Consider the following 19,262-nt stretch of genomic DNA (forward strand, 5'->3'; position numbering starts at 1 on the left):
CCGCAACGGGCGCCGGGGACGACACCCTTGGGGCCGGCGCCGGTGAGGTCGTGAGGTCGACCGGCGACGACCCGGGTCCGGTGAGGTCCTGCGGCGCCGGGACCGAAGTCGCCGGCGGCGCCGAGGCCGAAGCACCCGGCAGCGTCGGGGCCGAAGCGCCCGACCGGCTAGGGCCTCCGGCCGGGACCGCTGGGCCCGAAGGCGCCGCGGGGCCCGGCCAAGGAGGGAGGGACTTCATGGCCATGAGGTACCGCTCGACCTCCTTCGGCGTCGCGCCGTGCCCAGGGACCCGAAGGTGTGGGGCAGGCGGCGACGCTTGCGACTCTCTCGGTGTCGCCCGAACCCCCGGCCGCATCGTGCGAGCATCGGGGTGGGTCGGAGAAGCGATGATGCCGCTCCGACCTCTCATGCCTCTTACCTGAGGACTTGGATCCCGACGACCGATGTCCACTCCCGGAGCTGCGAGGACTCTGACCCCGTGACCGGTCCCTCGACCTCCCGTGGGACCGGGACCTGGAACGGCGCGGGGCCGACTGCCGGAGCTCGAGCTGCTTGCGGGACCGCTCCCGCCTAGCCTTCGACGTCAGGGCCCGGCAGTCGGAGCAGGTGCGGTCGTCGTGGTCGTGGTCGAGGCCTAAGCACTTCAGGCACCGGCGATGGGGGTCCGTGACCGACATCAGTCGGTCGCACTTCGAACAGGGCTTGAACCCGGGCATCCCTACCGGCACCGTTGGAGTCGAAGACTCGAGTAGAAAAATGATCAAAATGATCAAAAGTTTTAGTCAAAAAATGACTAGGGGTAGAGCTTCTCCGGATCTGCGCTAGCTGGCGCGGAAAAAAGAAGAACTGACGTCAGCGCGCATGGGCAGCGTCTAAGTACTCCGACGACGTCATTCCGGCGCTAACGACGCCGACGACGGACGCGGAGCCGCAGACGACGCCTACCGACGCGCAGGGGTATTGCTACGCAAAAATTTCCGGATCCAGTCTGACGCCTGGGGATATTCTAAGGTAAGGAATCTATCGCTAACGTGTCTCTTTCAAATACAGACTTATCTTAGCTGCTAGCAGCGAAGAAAGAGGAAGCATGGTCAGGAACAGAGGACTATCAACACCATGGGGACCTCTGATTGGTACATTGGATGGGACACTCTTATCTATGAACACTCTATTGTTTTGTTGTTTATTCCCTTTGGTTCATGGGAATAGTAGTTGTTTACTTCAAAGTGGCTGCTATGCAATAAAATGAAAAAAGTAAAGCATAATCCTCGCCTCCGGTCCTGCCATAGAATTGCCAAACACCCCAGGCTTTAAGCATTCAATGTTAGGTGTAGTGACTGGTATATGTGAAAAGAGTGCGGTCACCAAGCAGATGGTAGAGTGGTGAAAACATGACACCAGACGTTTGGAAAACATGGAATGCAGTGTCACTTGGAATGCTGCTGCAAACAGTTCTTACCAAGCCAAAAAAGATTGGAGTGATATTGTTTGTGTTTGGAGTGATTCAGTTAAGTTTATGAAAAAGTTGTGTGACAACCTGTCAAAATCGATACTTGAGCTAAAGTGCTTCTCTGTAAAAGATCCTTGCCACTTGCTAGATGGTATGCTGAAAGCATCTTTACAATCTTTAAAGTTAATGAAGAATGCTGTTAACTTTGTAGTCCATTCTGGTGCACTGTTTCCTTATCCAAAGGAACTAAAACACAAATATTTCTCATTTTGTGCTTTGAGCGGCATCAAAGAAAGACTAATTCCAACAGTGTCCAGTGGTTCTCAGTCCTTGAGGCTGTGAATGCTATATTATCCCTGTGTCAACCATTTACAGAATTTTTGCTTAGTGGGGATGCCATAGGCAAGAAATGTGAGGATCTTTGGTCGCATATTGATAGTGATGTGAAAAAAGTACACTCTACTGCATCTTTAGAATTTTGCAGGAAAACTGCGGTAGAGGACATAAAAAAAACGAGAGTTGAAAATACCCTTGTCTACCAAGAGTTCAACGTAATGGTGTAGGTGGGAACCATCTCCTTGAGAGTAGGCTGGCTACACTTTTAGTGATTTTAGCACTGCAACATGTTCCATGTAAGAACGCTTGCCACTTGGTAAGCAAAGAAATGTTGAGGAGCATTTCTGGAAATTGTATTCTACAATTCATGAGAAATGACTTGCAATGATGCATAGAAATGTCCCATCACCAACCATGGCATCTAAAGTCAATGAAACCTCACGGTGGTACTCTGCAAAAGTTCTAGATCCCTTTCATAAAGGGGAAATTTCGCTGGACTTTGAAAATTACTGCTTCATTTTTGACCACATCAAAAACTCTGAGGGCATATGCGTCCAGTTCAATGCATATGTTTTAGAACCTGTCCCAGAGAATCGCAATATTCAAGTGCATCAATATTGGCATGGAATGCTATATCAGTGGCCAGAGGTAGCAAATTGTGTACTGGCTGTTTTGGCGTTGTCTGTCTCAATTTCCAATGTTGAAAGGGCCTTTCCACAGATAAAAGTTTACACTGGAAGGAAAAAGCAAGCGAACATGCCAAAAGACTCACTGAAGTAGTATGGCATGGTGTACTACAATAAGTTTGATTTGTAAAAATGTATTTGGACCTCATATATACTGTACATACACTCTCTACATACCCTGCACTATCAGTACAGAAGCAAGTAATAATAAAAGCAAAACTTTCCAACACCGGAAAAACAGTGTTTATGTTGTTTTTAATGGCGCGAAAATGTGTAACCACTGTTTTTTAAGGTATTGAAAAAATTGAAAAGACCCCGCCAGAATTTACCAAAAATAGAAACTGAAAACAGGATAGCCTAATTATAGTTTTCTGGTTGAGGCTCAGTGACCGTGATTATCATCGCTCTGCTTTGCTACTTGGAGTGTGCATTCTTTCGGGTACCAAGTTTGTTGCATTGCTGCTGAATTAGAAACTTTATTTACATTTTATAACAGTGCCCTTGGCTCCAAGATTAACTAGGCAACACGTTTAGGGCTCATTTAACCAAAATGTTCCTTTTAGTATGAATAAATGAATATCTTGCTACTGATTTTCCAAGATCAAGTCGCACTCATTACTGGGAGAAACCATTATGAATCATACTTCTGAATCTTATCAACAAGATAAGGGATAAGACCAATTTTGTTACCAGTCAGCTGTATGGTGACACCCAGTGAAGATTTACCAAAAGAGAAGAGATGAAGTTAAACTTGCAAGATTTATAAATCAATCAGGCAGCAAAAAATGTGAGAGCAAAATGAGTGCAGGGCTGAACTGAAAAGATGTAAATTTCTTTTGTTCAGGCAATTTGTACAAATCTCTGAGTACTAAAAAATATGTATTCATTAAAATGTCCCTTTTCAACCTGCTATGATTTTAAATACCTACAGGCTGTACTGGTAAGATAGAAAAATAATTAGCTTGCATATAAAATGAAATACCTAACTGAGGAACTTCCATTTCTACACCATTGCCAAAAAGAGGAGTTTTTAACCAGTAGGCTGTATCTTGTTCTTCGGGTGAAACAGTAGGTCCCTGCAGCATTCCACCAAGACAGCAGCCAATTAGCAGAGCAACAGTCCTCTCCAGGTCAACAAGCCACACCCACGACTGAGCTGGTTGTGGTAAGGGTGTTCCGGCTGGATCAATGGGCTCCGTTCCACCTAAGAAGCAGACAACAGAATAAGTATTTGGAAACTCATAACTTCTCACGACCACTTAACAAGAGGTGAATTTGTAGCTCACTGTAATCTTTAATCAATTTGAAAGCTGGTGCATATATTAGTTAAGTGTATGTTTCTATTAATTTCTCAATCGAGACTGTCCTCCAATATTGAATGTTTTAACATTCAAATTACATGATAAAAACGCTTATGGTATTTTAATCGTGCTGTTCTTCAAAGATAATAACAGTTCATGGTCTGACAGAAAGAGACATACTCAAATATACTTGATAAAATAGCTAAGCATCAATAATATTAAATATATTTGCAACCAAATCAGGAATTGCTTCTTCCATCAAAAGTATTATTGTAGGAAGCTGGCTCTTTATATAGTGAACCAAAAAGAGGTACACTGTGTAGAGATTTCAGGAAAACCTCAATTGGTTTACATAGGTACAAATGATAATCGAAATGCTCTTTTATGGTTGAGCGGCAAGTAGTTCGGTTTATCAGAGGGTAGTGCTAAGCATTTGTTGTATTCACAGTGGCAATAAATTAGACACACTTAAGAATAAATCTGACACCAATTTGGAAAAATAAGTCTTATTTTTATATTAATAATAAAAGTTACCAAGAACTTAGTTATTAAGGAAGTACTTTTTTCAATATTGAATTTTGCAGTAAAACAGTCACTTAAATGTGCCTTTACGCACAATGCTTTCCTATGGAGAAATGGCATATGTTGCATTTATTTGCAATTGGTTTCTGGGGGTCTCCTTCAGGACTTAAGGCAGTAGGGGGCCAAAGTACCAGCAATTACTTGTTACCTTCCCTGGAAGGTCCTGGTGCAGAGGTGCTGGTCGGGTTGGTAGCTGGGCATGCTATGCCGATAAAAAGAACGGGGTCACCTCCTCGACACAGGTTGCAGAGGGGGACTTGGGGACAGGTACAGAAGCTCCAAATGGGACGCTAAGGTCAAAAGGGTCCAGGGAACAAGGAAAAATACAGTTGGTTCGTTGGTACCTGGGCTGGGGTGCTCGGTGCAGAGTGGAAAGGTAGGCTGGGCCCAGTGCACTCTAGGGCCTTGCGTCTGAGGGTGCAAAATTAGGATAGCTGGGCCATTCTGGAAGTGGGTCTCTGTGGTGCTGATGTCCCTAGACGTCTGGTTTGTCTTAGAGTTGTTGGAAGTTCCGACTGGACTCTCACGGTCTTAGCTTGTTGCAAGGGGTCCAGTACCCAGAGTATTTATCCGGTGCGGCTACGATTGGCCCTAGTGTTCTCTCACTAGGTGGTGGGACAGATCTGACCTTCAGAAGTACAGGTACCTCTTCCTGGGGGGGGGGGGGGGGGGGGGGGGATGGTAAACGCTGCTACGTCGGGCTGGACGGTGAGCGGCAACTCAGTGAACCGGCCTATGCCTTTTCATTCCTACGGACTGCAGGGAGTAGCTCCTCTACTCCCAGGGAAATTTGTTGGCAATTCTTAGAAACTGGTCAGCTGGAGGATGAGTCACTGATCACGATTGTCAAGACTTGGAGCAGGCAGGGTTTGGCACCAAAAATCCACAGCAGTCTTCAGTGCTCACGTTTTCTCGCACTCTCTGTGTCCTCTTTTTCTTGATCCGTTGAATCTAAGTTACTGGTGTCAGGGGTGCCACCTAAATACTCAATTTAGGGGTGTTACTCGGAGTGAAAGGCAGTAGCCAATGGCCTACTTACCTTTAGGGTGTCTACACCCTCTCCATGACCACTTCCTGTGGAAAAGTGGGAATAACCATGACCCAGAGTACCTAATTCCACCAAAAACCAAGAGTGTGGAATTTTCCTAGTCGTGTTCACTTTTAGGCAGCCCACCTTAGGGGTGGTACCAGCACGAGGGTGAACACGTCTCCTGACTACCTAATTCTCCCACTTGTCCTGGTACCAAATGGGCCTGGCGCAGTGGTTGGCATTTCCCCTGTCTAAGGAAGCCTTGGTCACATATCAAAGGTGGCAGAGGCCTTTGAAGCCTTCTGCCTTGATATGTTGCTTACTTAGCCATCCTGCTTGGAGGAGGTGACAACACCTTCAGCCAGAGCAGGCATGGTTTCTGCCCTCGGAGAGCGGGGGGACTCACCACCAGGGGGTAAAAAACTGGTCTGTGGTGGCAAGCTGGTCTACACCAGTCAGTCAGTGCACTAGTAGTAGGTAGTTTTCCAGGGGGCACCTCTAATGTGCCCTCTGGGTGCATGTATTAATAAATCCTCACTGAAATCAGTGTGGGTTTATTAATATGAGATGTTTGATACCAAGCATCTCTATTTTCAGTGAAGTGATCATTCAGATGGGGATCTAGTAAGTACCACTGTCCAATACATGTACTGAAAATGTCTTCCCTGTTCACTTGCAATCAAAGAATCAACTTTGAAATCAAAGGGGCAGATCTGCTCATGCAGATATGTCCCACAATTAGTATAGTGCACTGTTGATATTGATAAAAAAAACTATGCTAATGCTTATGATGGTACGCTCGCATACATGAACGAAATAGCATCGCTATTGTCAAATTCCCCCGTCATGAACTCTCCATCAACCCAAACTCAAAAATACGTGTTCAGACAGGCTCTGTAAACCCAGGCCCCTGGTAACTGACTGAGAGGTCACAAGTGGGGTGGCACGACAAACAGGAGAACAGGAAAATCAGGTCCATCCCCCAGATAAGAGCAGCGACACCGCACTGGTCCATGGAAATTGGCCCCAATAAAGCACACATGGGCGGAAGGGGGTGTGCACATTCCCAAAACACCATAAAGTCAGATGCCTGCTAAAGTTAGAAACACGCAGCCAATCAGGACACGAAACAAAGTACACACAGTGATCACGCATCCCTCATGCTGGACATCTTGACATTCTACCCACTGGCCCACATTGTGTTTACGCAAGGCAGAGGCCCACCTGCATTTGTTATCAAGGACCTTTTATTTATGACTCCACAGACTAGGCCCACATTCTTTTGTGATTGCTGGATGTACTTTTATTGCTCCCAAAACTGTATTAAAAAAGTTGCTCTGATTGATTTACTTGATGTACTTTGAGACAGTCCTCAGACCTGTTTCTGCACGCTGTACTCCTGGCCACAGTGTTTAATTAAACCAACTGTTTTTCCAAACGCCTCTTTTCTTGTTTTTTCAGGGTAACTTCATATTTGAGCAACAGCACTCTGCTATAAGGCCCGTTGTAGAGGTGACTTGCCTATACTGCATACATTGGCTGGGGAATTGGCACACAAGTGGTGTGCTATGTCATGTCTTCACTTTTCTCTACACCATGGAAAGCAACTGCCACTGCAGTTTGCATGTTGGTTCCGAGGAGTCCTTTAGGGTGGCGCAATTAAGGACTCAAGCCTTAGGAAACCTCCTTAGCCTCCTTGCCCTAGGTGCCAGGGATACCTCTTATTAGGGACTTAAAAGGGGGTGCTACAGGTGTTGGGGAAACAATTGTAGAGTTTTAGAGAACAAGATCTGGCACTGGAGCCCTGGATAGTAGGAACCCAGTGCACTGCTGTCAAAATTGCATCAGATAACAGGCAAAAAGTGGGGCTGACCATGTAAAAAAGGTGCACTTTCCTACAATTAAGGATCTTGCAGCTAGGAACAATACAAATATACTGTATATATGCATTATTTATCTAAGCATACAAAGATGGGAAAAGTAGACAATGATGCACTGTGTGTAGAACATTATGATGCGAATAAATACAAACAATATGGAAGTAGTCAGTAACAGAATATACAGACTGTAGTAGGCTAAGCAGGACTCAGAAATTACTGGGAGAAGATGTAAACACAAAAATGTGATGATACAGGTCATTTTCTTTTCCAAACTCAGTTGACTGTATAAAGAAAATCATAAAGTATAAAAAATCTAACAGCAGTTTCAGCATTCTATGTTGTGGTTAGCAGTGTGGTTCCTTGGAAAGGATCACTGGTTGATGCTGGAAAAATGTGATATTACTGATGTGCAGCGAAGTTCTTACTGTATCTGAGTTCTAGTGTTCTATAGTCAAAAAAATAAAAAAAATGTTATGCTGCTGTTCTTATCATACAGCGTCCCTTCTCCCAACACACGCATATCGCGGTCAGATGCTGAAATCTTTGAGAAATTCAGGTTTTAATCCCAACAGTACTGGCTCAGTTTTGAGCTTGATAGCCTCTATGTATGTACTATTAATGGTGACTGCTCACTGATCATTTTCCAACTGCCTCTGGAAACATTAATTGCTGTTGTGTATCTTGGAATAGTAATGCATATTCAGCATAGAATTGCCTGTACAGGGCGCCTTCCACTTAGCTATGTTTAAGAAGAGCTCTAAGTCTTGGTGTTACCACGCACCTACTTAAGATATTGGTAAAACTGTATGCCTATCCCTTTTAGAACTGTCCCTGAGAATCCTTTCTAATGTAACAACACTGCCACTATTTAATATTTTAAGGATGAAGAATATCTACTTTTAAAAAAATGATCTTTAGGGTAGTTAAGTTTAAAACTGCCTGCACAATTGGGAACAACTATCTGGAAATCAGTCTGAGCATCACACAAAAGGGAACAATAATACAGTCTGCATTATTAATCACCTCCTCTCTAAATGTTTAAATAGAAAAATAAGGTAGCCTTACTGTGCATCATTATGAGGTTTACCTTGGGTTTGGATGGCAAAGTGAGCAGAGAACCCAAATTTAGGCATGTCCGCCAATTTACTGTCAGCTCACTGCTACGGTGTATGGTGCTATTGTGCGAAAGTGCCCTCTTTCTGCATGGTTGCCCCCACCTTTTGCTGAATTGCGGTTGTGCTTTGACTGAGTGAGTCCTGGGCTCCGGCTAACCAGGTACCCAGGGCCTATGTTCTTTCCCTAAAACTGCACTGAAGCCTAAACCCATTTGGCATCTCTGGGCACAGGTCAGCCCCTGGTAAATGGTACCACAGGTACCCAGGGCACTGTGGCCAGAGAAGGCCTCTACAGGCTGCAGCCCTTATTGTGCCACCCTTAGAGGTCATGTACCTTCACACTCACACATTGCCTTTGCAGGCTGAGTGTTTTGGTGCAGAACAAAGTGAAGAGTCAACATGGCACACAACCCTGTGTGCCATGCCTACAACCTACTACCCTGGCGTATATCAGTCCCTTTAGTGAATACTCGAAGTGGTTGGTAAGGCCGATGGTGAGCACGGCAAACTGAAAGTGCTCTTGGCCCACCATGAACCGCAGGTAATGTATGTGGGCAGGCTGGAAGGGAATGTGGGAAAATGTGCCCTGCAAGTCCAGCGCTACAATCCAATCTCCAAGGTTCAGAGCAGACAGAACTTGTGCAAGCATCTTGAATGTCTACGTTTTCAGGAAGAGATTGGCCAGGAGCAGGTCTAGGATAGGACCAAGGTCTCCATCCTTCTTGGCACCAGAAAGTAGTGGGAATACCAACCACAACCTACTTATGATGTTAGCAATCTTTTAAAGACTCCCTTGGCCAGGAGAGACAGCACTTCCAGGTGAAGCAAGGAGAGGTGTTCCTCTGGAAGTGGGTGGAGGGAGTAGCCCCTTTGGATGATTTGCAAAGCCCAATGGTCCGATGATACTGACCGACAGTGGTGCAAAGTAACTTGTTTAATTTTAAGGAAAGAGTGGTGCAAATGATTGCATATCTGATCCCCCACAGGATTCCCGTGATGCTCGGAGGGCAAAGTTAAGGGGTTTTGGAGGCTGCAGCTGCCAGGGGGTGGTGGACTGGCCCAACCTCTGGCTACCTATCCCACATGGTCTATGGGACCCGCGTTCTTGGCCATGAAAATGCTGGGAAGCCTGTTGGCCGTGGTGGCTAGTAAGGAATGGATGTGGTTGGGGTTCCTTTCTTTGGTCACAAGAGGGGTTGAATGCAGGCTGGGGATGGTGAGGGGCCAAAGGCAAGCCCAAGGACCTGGATGTAGCGCTGATGTCCTTAAAGCGCTCCAGCGCGGAGTCCGCCTTCTCTCAAAAAAGACTAGAGGCATCAATGAGCATGACCATCAGCGTGGCTTGGACATCCCATGAAAAGCCAGTGGGTCTCAGCCAAGCGTGGTGCAGCAAGGCCACAGTCAATTTAAATTGCTCTACCCGGCAAGTCGGTTGTGTCCGGTCTACGTTGCATGCGGTGTTAACTGACTGCAGAGCAAGGCTGGAGGAAGAGAACAATCACTAACTAAAGGTATACAGCCTCTTGGATTTCCTATTCGGTTGAGTTGGAGAGAACGTGCCAAGATTAATCCTAGACGTGGAGGCTTAGACCACAAAGCTGTCCGGGATTGGGTGCTTGGTAAGGAAACTGAGGTTCCAGGAAGCGGGGCAATGGTAACAGGCAATTTTCCTATGGACAGGACCCTCTGCGTGGGGGTTGGACCAGGGCCTGAGCAGTTCGTCGGAAAGGGCTTTATTAAAGGGAAGTAAAGGTTTGTAAGGGGCGCCTCCTAAAGCACCTCTGTCAAGACATTTGTCTTGATTGCCACAGTGGGTAGCAGAAAGATTAAGACATCAGCCACTCTACGCACAACTGTCTTCAACTTCTTGGGTTTGTGGGACTTACTCTACGACTTAAGAGTGTAACAAAGATCGACTAGTGTGGTTCCATGAACAGTCTCGGATGAGACTCGGCAAACAGTCCCGGGCAAACCGCCGCGAAGGGTCCCAGTATCTTCCGTGCGATGGGATCTTGAGAGTAGTGGGGTCGTGCAACGTTGGGCTGTGAGGAGCTTAACGGATCACTCCCTCAGTGCCTTGGGGTGCATGACACGGCAGCCATTCCAGATCTTTGAGAATAAACACACCAAGTGTGAGTCTGTCACAGACATCTGCCTGTGACAGGCACCGCATGCTTTAAAACCAGCTAGTTTCTAGGGGGACATCTTGTCACATCAGGTGAGAAAATCTCTCAAAAACTGTTGACAAAAGCAGAGAAAAAAGCCAGCAAAATAAAAAACGAGTGAAGGTAGCTCTGACTGGATCAGTGCTATCTGGCGCGGAAAGGAAAGAACTGACGTCAGGACCCTGGGATGGCGCCTTTATAGGTACCGTGGCCATCGCTTCCGGCACGGACGAAGCTGACGCAGAGCAGTACGACTCAGTCTAACAGTACGCAGAGGTACTGCTCAAAACATCTGGATCCAGTCTGACACTTGGGGAATATTCTTAAGTAAGGCATCTGCAGCTAGAAGTCCTATCAGATATATGAGGGAATAATAGCTACCAGGATACTTACTATAAGCAAATAAAAACATGGACAACGAAAGCTGGAGAAAAATGTGGGAGCAGTATTTGTTTGAATTGATTAATGCAACAATCCCCTGTACTATGAATATTGACTAAGTTATGTTTCAAGAGATCATCAATACACTGCATCATGTTATGTTCTATTGATTTGAATAGCGCATTAATAACCCAAGAGGGTACCCAGGTGCTGTAGAAGGTATCCAAGCGCTGTAAAAGGTATCCAGGCGCTTGAGAAGGTATCCAGGCGCTTGATGAGATCTTTATTTGCAGGCAAATGTGTTACTTAAACAAGAAAAGACAGTATAATTTTCCTTAACACACTCCCCATGATACAGAGATTGTGTTCATATTTAAACACAAAACTGCTAAAGAATCTTTATTTTAGTGGTAGGAAATGCAAACATGCATCCACTGAAAATCCCATGCTGTTGCGCTTTATTCACATAGACAGAAGGTATAATAAATGCTATATTTATAACTAACAGTTCATCCATCTCCTAATTATAAACTTATCTCAAAGAACAAAGATGATACTTGTAGTAACAAAATTTAAACAGTACATGCATATTTTACTTACATACCTGGTTATAAATACTGGTTCTCTATTTTATGGAGCTGAAAGAAAATAAATAGAATCATACCTACTTATTAACTAGAATGGAACTTGATCTTTATTTTGGGTTGTGGACCGTAATTGATCAAGTCAGCTGCCTATGAAGATAACATTTCCTTACAATGATTTAGCTCCACAACTGCAAAGCCATTATGATCCCTTACCATGAAGAGGCCACTGTAACTCCTGATCCTCGAGGAGGACAGCTGCTGGCAAAAGCCTGTTAAGGCAATCAAGAGGCGGCAGCAAATCTAGCAGAAAGTTTAGTAATGGTCGTGCTACAGCAACTGGTAGTAACAACAATGAGTTCACAATCTGACAGAGCATGCTGCCGGCTGCAGACACGTAGATCACATCTAAAAGAAAAAAATACCATCATGTTAGATGCTTGCGCCATTTTAAGGGAACACAACGATTTGTTAGAATAGAAGAATAGGCCTATAAAAATAACAACATATTGCTTACCTATAATGATGGATCTTCTAAACTGGATTTTTTTTATACACCTGCTTGCTTGCTTGAATAATATTGTTTAAGTTATATTAGTAATTCTCCAGTAAAGATAGTTTATGTTACACGGAGGGAGTTTGGGGTGTTGTTGGCACCAGTCCATAAAAAATGGTAGCTATATTTTTTTTATTACTTTTGGGGATGAGGGGGCAGTCAAGCCCCCTCGTTGTAAATGGGCCTGTCCCCCAGGCCATACATTTGTATATATAAGTCCTTTTTCCCCAAGGGGGAACACAACATTTTTTGTTGCAAGAGGGGCTGTTGGATCGGGGGAGGGGGCAAAAAGAAAGTGCCAGTTGTCCCCATGACCATCAGGGAGGGTGGTGGCCAATGTAGGACGCATGTTTTTAGTTTTGTTTTACCATGCACCTATAAAGCATGTCTATTGAAACTTTGTGTCATGTTTGCATGACTCTTTCCACGCGAAATCTTTGTTGGAATCTTACAAAGCAATTCAAATGGCAAAATGTCCCAAAAAAAGCATTGTGCTGCCCTGCGTTATTTTGTGTTAGGGAGGCTTTCCAAGAGTGGCACATGTGAGTTTCTGTGCATCCAGAATTGATTTCTGACAATTCCATATCTACCAAGACTTGTACAGAGGTACTTGCACCAAGATCCGGGGCCTCTCTGAGGATGGAGTAGCAAGATGAAATATTTTACCTCCTGTTTGCATTTCTGCTGCGCTTACAGCACACATACATAGAGGAGGATGTCGGAAAGGGTAGTTTTTATGCAGGAAGGGGCCCCTTCCTGCAAAAAAACATCCTGACCATAACGCAGACACCTTTGCACTATAAGGGTGCCTGCATTGATGTAAGGCAGCCCACAGTGCAACAGCACATGGGGAGAGCAGAGCTGTGTAATTTCTTGAAAGATCTGGTTCAATTCAACTGCACCACTTGTCATATGAAGTATGTTGTAGTATTTAACATTTAGCAGGTTGAAATAATATTTTGGTTTTTATCTTTTTTGTGTCCTCACAGAAGAACACACTGATTTCAGACCTTAAGTCTGCCTTCTAAGTAGGACAAAGTGTTCCAGAAGGAAGGTTTTATTCAGGTTTTAGTCAGTCAACAGAGATGGTGTCTCGATGGATGACTGCTGCTGAGGCCCATACTCGAGTTATGGAGGAAAACTCTAGGACAGGAACACATAAATGAGATGGCATCTGAGGGAAAAGAAAATGGAGCAGAACCTGCAAGCGTTTTTCAGTCGGTAGATGTACGAAACTGGACTTTTGTTGCAGCTGTCCCCCACTTTTTGTCCTCATTAGAACTACTAGGTGCTGTCTTTCTACTTACTGACATTAATCTGAAACCTGCTAACCAGGTTCCAGGGTCAGTGCTCTTTCCCTAAAATGAAACCAGTTACTTACCTGTAACTACAGTTATCCAGTATTAGTATCTTACATAGATTCACATGGAACCCACCCTCCTCCCCGGAGAGGCACCTCTAGGATACAGTACTAACTATACTCTTGCTGGAGTATCTGAGGGACTCAGCCTCTCTTGGGAAGGTTCTAGAGGGTGCTGATTGGCTGAGTTTTCGGTTTAGTCCTTTTTGTAAAAGGAGACTAATATGCTATAGAGTATATGGTTGCTACCATAATATCCTATGGAAAGGTACTATTTACTACTTACTACTTTGTTATTTATGTACCGTGGGATCCCACTACGACAATGGGGAATGAATCAGGCATGTGAATCTATGAAAGATACTAATACTGGATAACTGTAGTTACAGGTAAGTAACTTGTTTCTTATTCAGTATACACATATATAAACATACATGTAAACGTATGCATGAATATGCATAAAACGCAGACTTGTGTATGTTTGTCAGAGAAAAGCACCCTTGTGGACGGTGGGTAGTGCTATAACAATCTGACATGCAATATTAATCCAAAGAGCAAAGATTTGAATATAAAACAATGCATAGAATACTTGTAGTATTAACAAGCAAAGTAGTAAAAATCATTATGCATAGATACATTTAACAGAGATAGAGTGCAATCAAAGCTCTCTTGAAAGAGGCTTACCTTAAGAAAATAGGTTCCTTAACACTGCCTGTCCTACAGATGCGTCAGCACGTTGTGATGACTCCAGGCAGTAATGCTGCGCAAATGTGTGCGTTGTCTTCCTTGTAGCAGCTCTGCATATTTTTTCAAGTGGCGCTCCGGCAAATAGAGCAATCGATGCTAAAACTGGTCTAGTGGAGTGCGCACTCAGTTCTTGATAATGGCTAGCCAGCCTTGTCATGGCAAAATTGAATAGCGCTCGCTATCCACCTGGATATAGTAGCTTTAGAGACTTCAGTGCTCTATGAATAGCTGATTTGATTTCCTTATGTCTTTAGTTATTTGCAAATAAAATTTAAGGCATCTCTATGTCTAGAGTGTGTAATGCTCTTTCCGCAGACGTGGAGGGGTTAGGGAAGAACATCCTCAGAATGACTGGCTCATTCAAATGGAATTGCATAGGGACTTTAGGGATGAACTAGGGGTTCGTCCTCAGAATGACCATTTGATCTGTGAAGCACAAGAATGGATGGGATATGGTGAAGGCCTGTATTTCACTAACCCTTCTTGTTGAAGTAAGTGCTACTTCAATTCTGCCTTGTGAATGGGCTTGAATGGTGGTTTCAGCAACTGAAACAACACCACATTAAGCTCCCATTCGGAAGGTGGAGCTTTGATGGGTGGAAAATAACTAAATAGTCCTTTCATTGATTGCTTTATGACTCTTGATGACCATAAAGGTGGAGTATGAGGCGATTGTCTGTGTCTTGATATCGCAGCCAGGTGAACTTGGACTGACGAGTGTGCAAGACCAGATTTTGCTACAGAAAGCAAATAAGGTAGGATCTCTTCTTGTCTCTAGAAATATTTAAGCTGGAAACCTTTCAAAGAAATAGGCATTGAAAAAGTTTGCACTGCCACTAAAGACTCAGTAGAAGCATGTTCCACTCCTGTAGGTGGTATGGTTGTTGACGGGGGCAAATAAGAAGTCTTCTTCAACCGGGTCATTATGCATGTCTACGTTGTGGTACTGCGCTGCCCTGTCTATGAGTTGGTTGAAGACAATGGTGTCATCAGTAGGTGACGGCCTAGTTGGATAAGAGGGTACATCAGGGATGGGGTGGGTGTTGTATGGGTCTGTTGGCTCCTCCCATGGTTCCTCTTGTGGTTGAGGATCTTGTGGAAAATCATATTCTGGCTGTGGATTTTCCCTTGTGTTCCCCTCATTGTCCCCGTGGTGAGAAGGAGAGTAAGTTGCAAAAGGTGTTGTAGGCATGATAGCATAGAAAGGGGTGAAGGGCCTGGAGGGAGAAGTCCCAAAGTCCTTCTTCTTTAATGGAATAGGGGAATGAGAGCCAGTGTCCAGTGGCCTCTTCTTCCTGTGCAGGATTGTGACTTCACCAGTCTCTGGGTTAATATATATTTTTGCTTGGTCGTCTGATGGATCTGGATGGAAGAGTTCTTCCTCTACAGTCCTTGGTTGAGTGTTAGACTTCTTTGGGTCGGTAACACCTTCTTTTTCGACGACTTTTGGTGTTTTATTGCTTTTCTTCAGCTCGTGCCCTTTTTTCGGTCGACCGGATCTTTCGGCTCGACAGGTGTCTTGTGCTCGACAGGCTTTTTTGGTTGTTTGTCCTTTTCCGAGTCGATGGTCTTCTTTGGATCGACTGGTGTCTTCGGAGCACCTGTTTTCGGGTCGATAGCCTTGTCCGGCCGTGCTACGGGCTTCGGTACGGCACCCTTTTTGTCGGCGACCTTTGCCGGGTCGACGTTTTTTGGTACAGCGGGCTTGTTCGGGTCGGCGACCTTTTTTGGTTCGGCGCCCTTTGGCTGTATGTCCTTGTTTGGTTCGACTACACTTTTGGGGTCGACGCTTTTTGGCTGAGCAGCCTTTTTGTGGTCGACAGTCTTCTTTGGCTCGACGCTTTTGGGCTGTACGGCCTTTTTCGGTTCAACGCCCTTCGGGTTGACTACCTTCTTTGGCTCTGGAACCTTCTTAGGGGTGATGGTACTTGGCCCTGGGGTCTCTGAAGGTTTTGGTTTCGTTTTTGGAGCCGAGCCGGATGGCGGGGCTGGCAAAACTTTTTTCGGATCTTGGCTAAGGCCTTTTGGCGATGCCTCGACCGGAGCCTTTGGTAACGGGCTGATTGGTGTCGGGGCTGTGTACTCACGATTTGACCCGGCGGGATCTCGTCATCGGAGTCTGAGTAGTCCTCGACGGTGACGATCTCTAGGTCCGAATCTGGAGCTTCCGGTAGTTCTTGGTCATCATCGAAGATGTTGTCCGGTTCCTGTCGCTGCATCTCTTGCCTAGCGGCCCGTCGGATCCATATGGTTTTCTTTGACCGAAACTGGGTGCAGGCTGGGCAGGTTTCTTCCCTATGGTCTGTCGAAAGGCACTTGTTGCATACTGAGTGTTTGTCAGTATTAGGGAACTTGGAGTGGCATTGTGAGCACCTTTTAAACGGGCTTCTTTCCATCGACGGCAGTCTCACGTGGCGTCGAAAAGGCCCAACGGCCCGCGTCGACGACAGAGTCGAGATGGAAAGCTTGATGAAGTAGAGAGGTACCGAACGAGAACAATACCGTCGAAGTCGTAGGCCTTTTGGCCTTTAGAAAAGTTTTGTTTCGATTCCGAAGTTGGAGTTTTGGAGTAACATCCGAACCCAATGGGGGGAAAAAACAATCTGAGGATGGAGAAGATGCCCATGCGCACTCTAGTCCAGGGGAGGAGTCACCTATCTCGTGATACTTCGAAGACTCTTACAGGACAACAAAGTGCAATCATCCGGACCCAACACTAGGCGGCGATCTATGCACAGATATGAATTCAGCAGCCCACATGCCTCGAACAGAGATTTATAAGCAAAATAGAAATCAATTCTATTTTTACCAGAGGAGAATTTCCTAGCAGACATCGGCTTTTCTACGGAGTAGTCGGAAAAATCAAGGTGTGCAAAAGCTCGTTCTTCAGAAAACTAGGGGCATATAATGAGTGATTAGCCAACAGCCCCTCCCCCAACCACCTAGCCCCCAGTTCAGAAACTCGTCTTGATAAGAGTTCTACTTTGTTAATGAGGTGTAAGATATTGGACAACCAGATATCATCAGGCTAGAACTACAAGGAAGTATGAACTGTTTAAAATGTCCATGATCTGAAGAGCTCTCAGTAGAAGTTGAGTTTGAGAGACTGTTTACAGAAACCTTAACATGATTATGTATCAAAGATCTTGGACTCCTGTCCATTCAAAAGACTAAGACAATTCAATTACTTGCCCAGATAAGTCACAAATCTATCTATATTTAGGTCTCCACGGGCCTCTATCACTGTGTCGAGGGCTATCTGGTACAGTTTAGATTTGTGAGCAAGTGGAAAAGCCTATTCAGGTGTTTCCTCTGGATCAAGAACCTCGCACTGTAACCATAGAGAGAGTATTACAGGCCTTAGACACAACACTTCATTACTTAGAACAGATAGCAATCCAGGAACCAGCTGACACTGTTTGAGGACAGCAAAAGTGGAAAATGCACCCAACTTGGAGAACCTGCACTGACCAAACCCCACTGAATATCCAGCTGCCATAAACCTCGAAAGAGTAGAAGCTGGCAAACTATCAGCATGGCTGATTAAACCTGAATTGAAAGGTACACAGGTGACACAAATCTGCAACTGCTAGTAATGTTAGACAACTTTCTTATACTCTACACTGACTTATAAAAAACATAAGCTCCACCTCATTGGAAAAACAGAACACATGCCTGAACATGGCAAACTTGACACCAATTCCCAGGCTGAGCCAACAATGTCTGAACATGCCTGTGATGAAGGACGTAGTAGAAGACAAAAGAAAGGAACTGTGAAGGGACAACAGCCCCTAACTGTATGGTCCACCTGGATAATTTTACAAATTATTAGTGGATATATTATCGCCATGGCTGGCTGCCTACCATGTATACTGTAGTAGTGTAACTGGGACACCTTACAGACAACCAGAGAAGCACTTATATTATCCCTACTCAAACTGAAGTGCAATCCCTTGGAAGAGGCATTGTACAGAACCGTGCGATGTTAAACACAGACTACAAAATATTGAGCAAAATGCTTGCATGTCATCTATATCCTGGTACATCCAGAGAAAAATGGATTCACCCCCAACCATAATACACCTAAATACATTTTCTTAAATATTGATGAGATTTACCTAGTAAATTACTTTTTAAACAAAAGCATGCACATCAGACAAAAAAAAAGTTCAACAAGCCTTTTTATACATACCTCTTAATTTCTCACCAACACTGCTGTTCCAGGAGCTCTCCTTAAGTAAAGTTGCAGAGCGAGAAAAGATTTCTGTGGAATGTGGCAGTAACAGCTGAAGGTGTTTATGGAGCAGTGACACACTACTAGAATTCTGTTAAAAAAAGAAACAAATGTCAACTACCCAACAAAAGACCAACAACTCTGGGATCAACGGAGCCTCATTAAATGCAATGCTCATATAATCTACTTTAGTGTAAACATAGTTTAATTTTAGTGCAGCACCCTTTCAATGGTATTGTGCCAAACAATATGAAAACAGATGCTCCCTACCTCACTTGCATTATTACTGTGGCAGTATGCCAAGAGCTGTTTTTGCAAAGAGCACAAGAGCTCATGAAGATGTGCGGGTTGGCTGTTTTCAGATGGTGATGTTCCAAGCAAAAACTTATCACTGTTTTTTTCCAGTTCGCCAAACGCTTGATCCTATCATAAAGAAAGAGTATTTTTAATGTGCATGCACTCAGTAATATTTTCAGAGAGAATGATGAATTACAATTAAAAACAGATTTTGAAGAAATTTGAGAAATTAAATATTTGCTTAACACCATTAATTCAGAGGTTCCCAACCCTAAAAAACAGGAATAGAAATGTAGCAATATACAGCTCTTATGCCTGACTTTGGAAATTCATCAGATAGGTTGGGAGTTGAAAGCAAATGTGGAACAGCCACAATGCATTGTGATAAGGAGAACAGACCTTAGAATCACGACAGAAAGTTCATTACAGGATTGGACTATTACCTAGATAACATTAAGCTACAATACATTAATAACTAGCTATCAGCATTGTGGAGCAGCTTTGGTCATAAATGCCTTGAGATCATCTCTAGAGAGATGAGGCATGTGTAGTTATTCT

At 44.5% G+C, this 19,262-nt stretch overlaps 1 protein-coding gene across 6 annotated transcripts in view; it reads right to left on the reverse strand.

The window, feature by feature from the left end:
- Positions 1-19,262, reverse strand: part of HERC1 (HECT and RLD domain containing E3 ubiquitin protein ligase family member 1) — a 2,088,313-nt gene that overhangs the window by 1,879,761 nt on the left and 189,290 nt on the right. For all 6 annotated transcript variants that reach the window (XM_078685198.1, XM_078685199.1, XM_078685195.1 and 3 more), the window contains exons 15-18: positions 18,678-18,830; positions 18,366-18,498; positions 11,727-11,918; positions 3,455-3,676 (exon numbers count right to left, since the gene is read on the reverse strand). In XM_078685198.1, coding sequence (XP_078541324.1) covers positions 3,455-3,676; positions 11,727-11,918; positions 18,366-18,498; positions 18,678-18,830 — 700 coding nt within the window. The remainder of the gene's footprint in view (positions 1-3,454; positions 3,677-11,726; positions 11,919-18,365; positions 18,499-18,677; positions 18,831-19,262) is intronic.

The sequence above is a fragment of the Lissotriton helveticus genome, chromosome 3_2, assembly GCF_964261635.1.
Source record: "Lissotriton helveticus chromosome 3_2, aLisHel1.1, whole genome shotgun sequence".
In the NCBI taxonomy this organism is placed as follows: domain Eukaryota; kingdom Metazoa; phylum Chordata; class Amphibia; order Caudata; family Salamandridae; genus Lissotriton; species Lissotriton helveticus.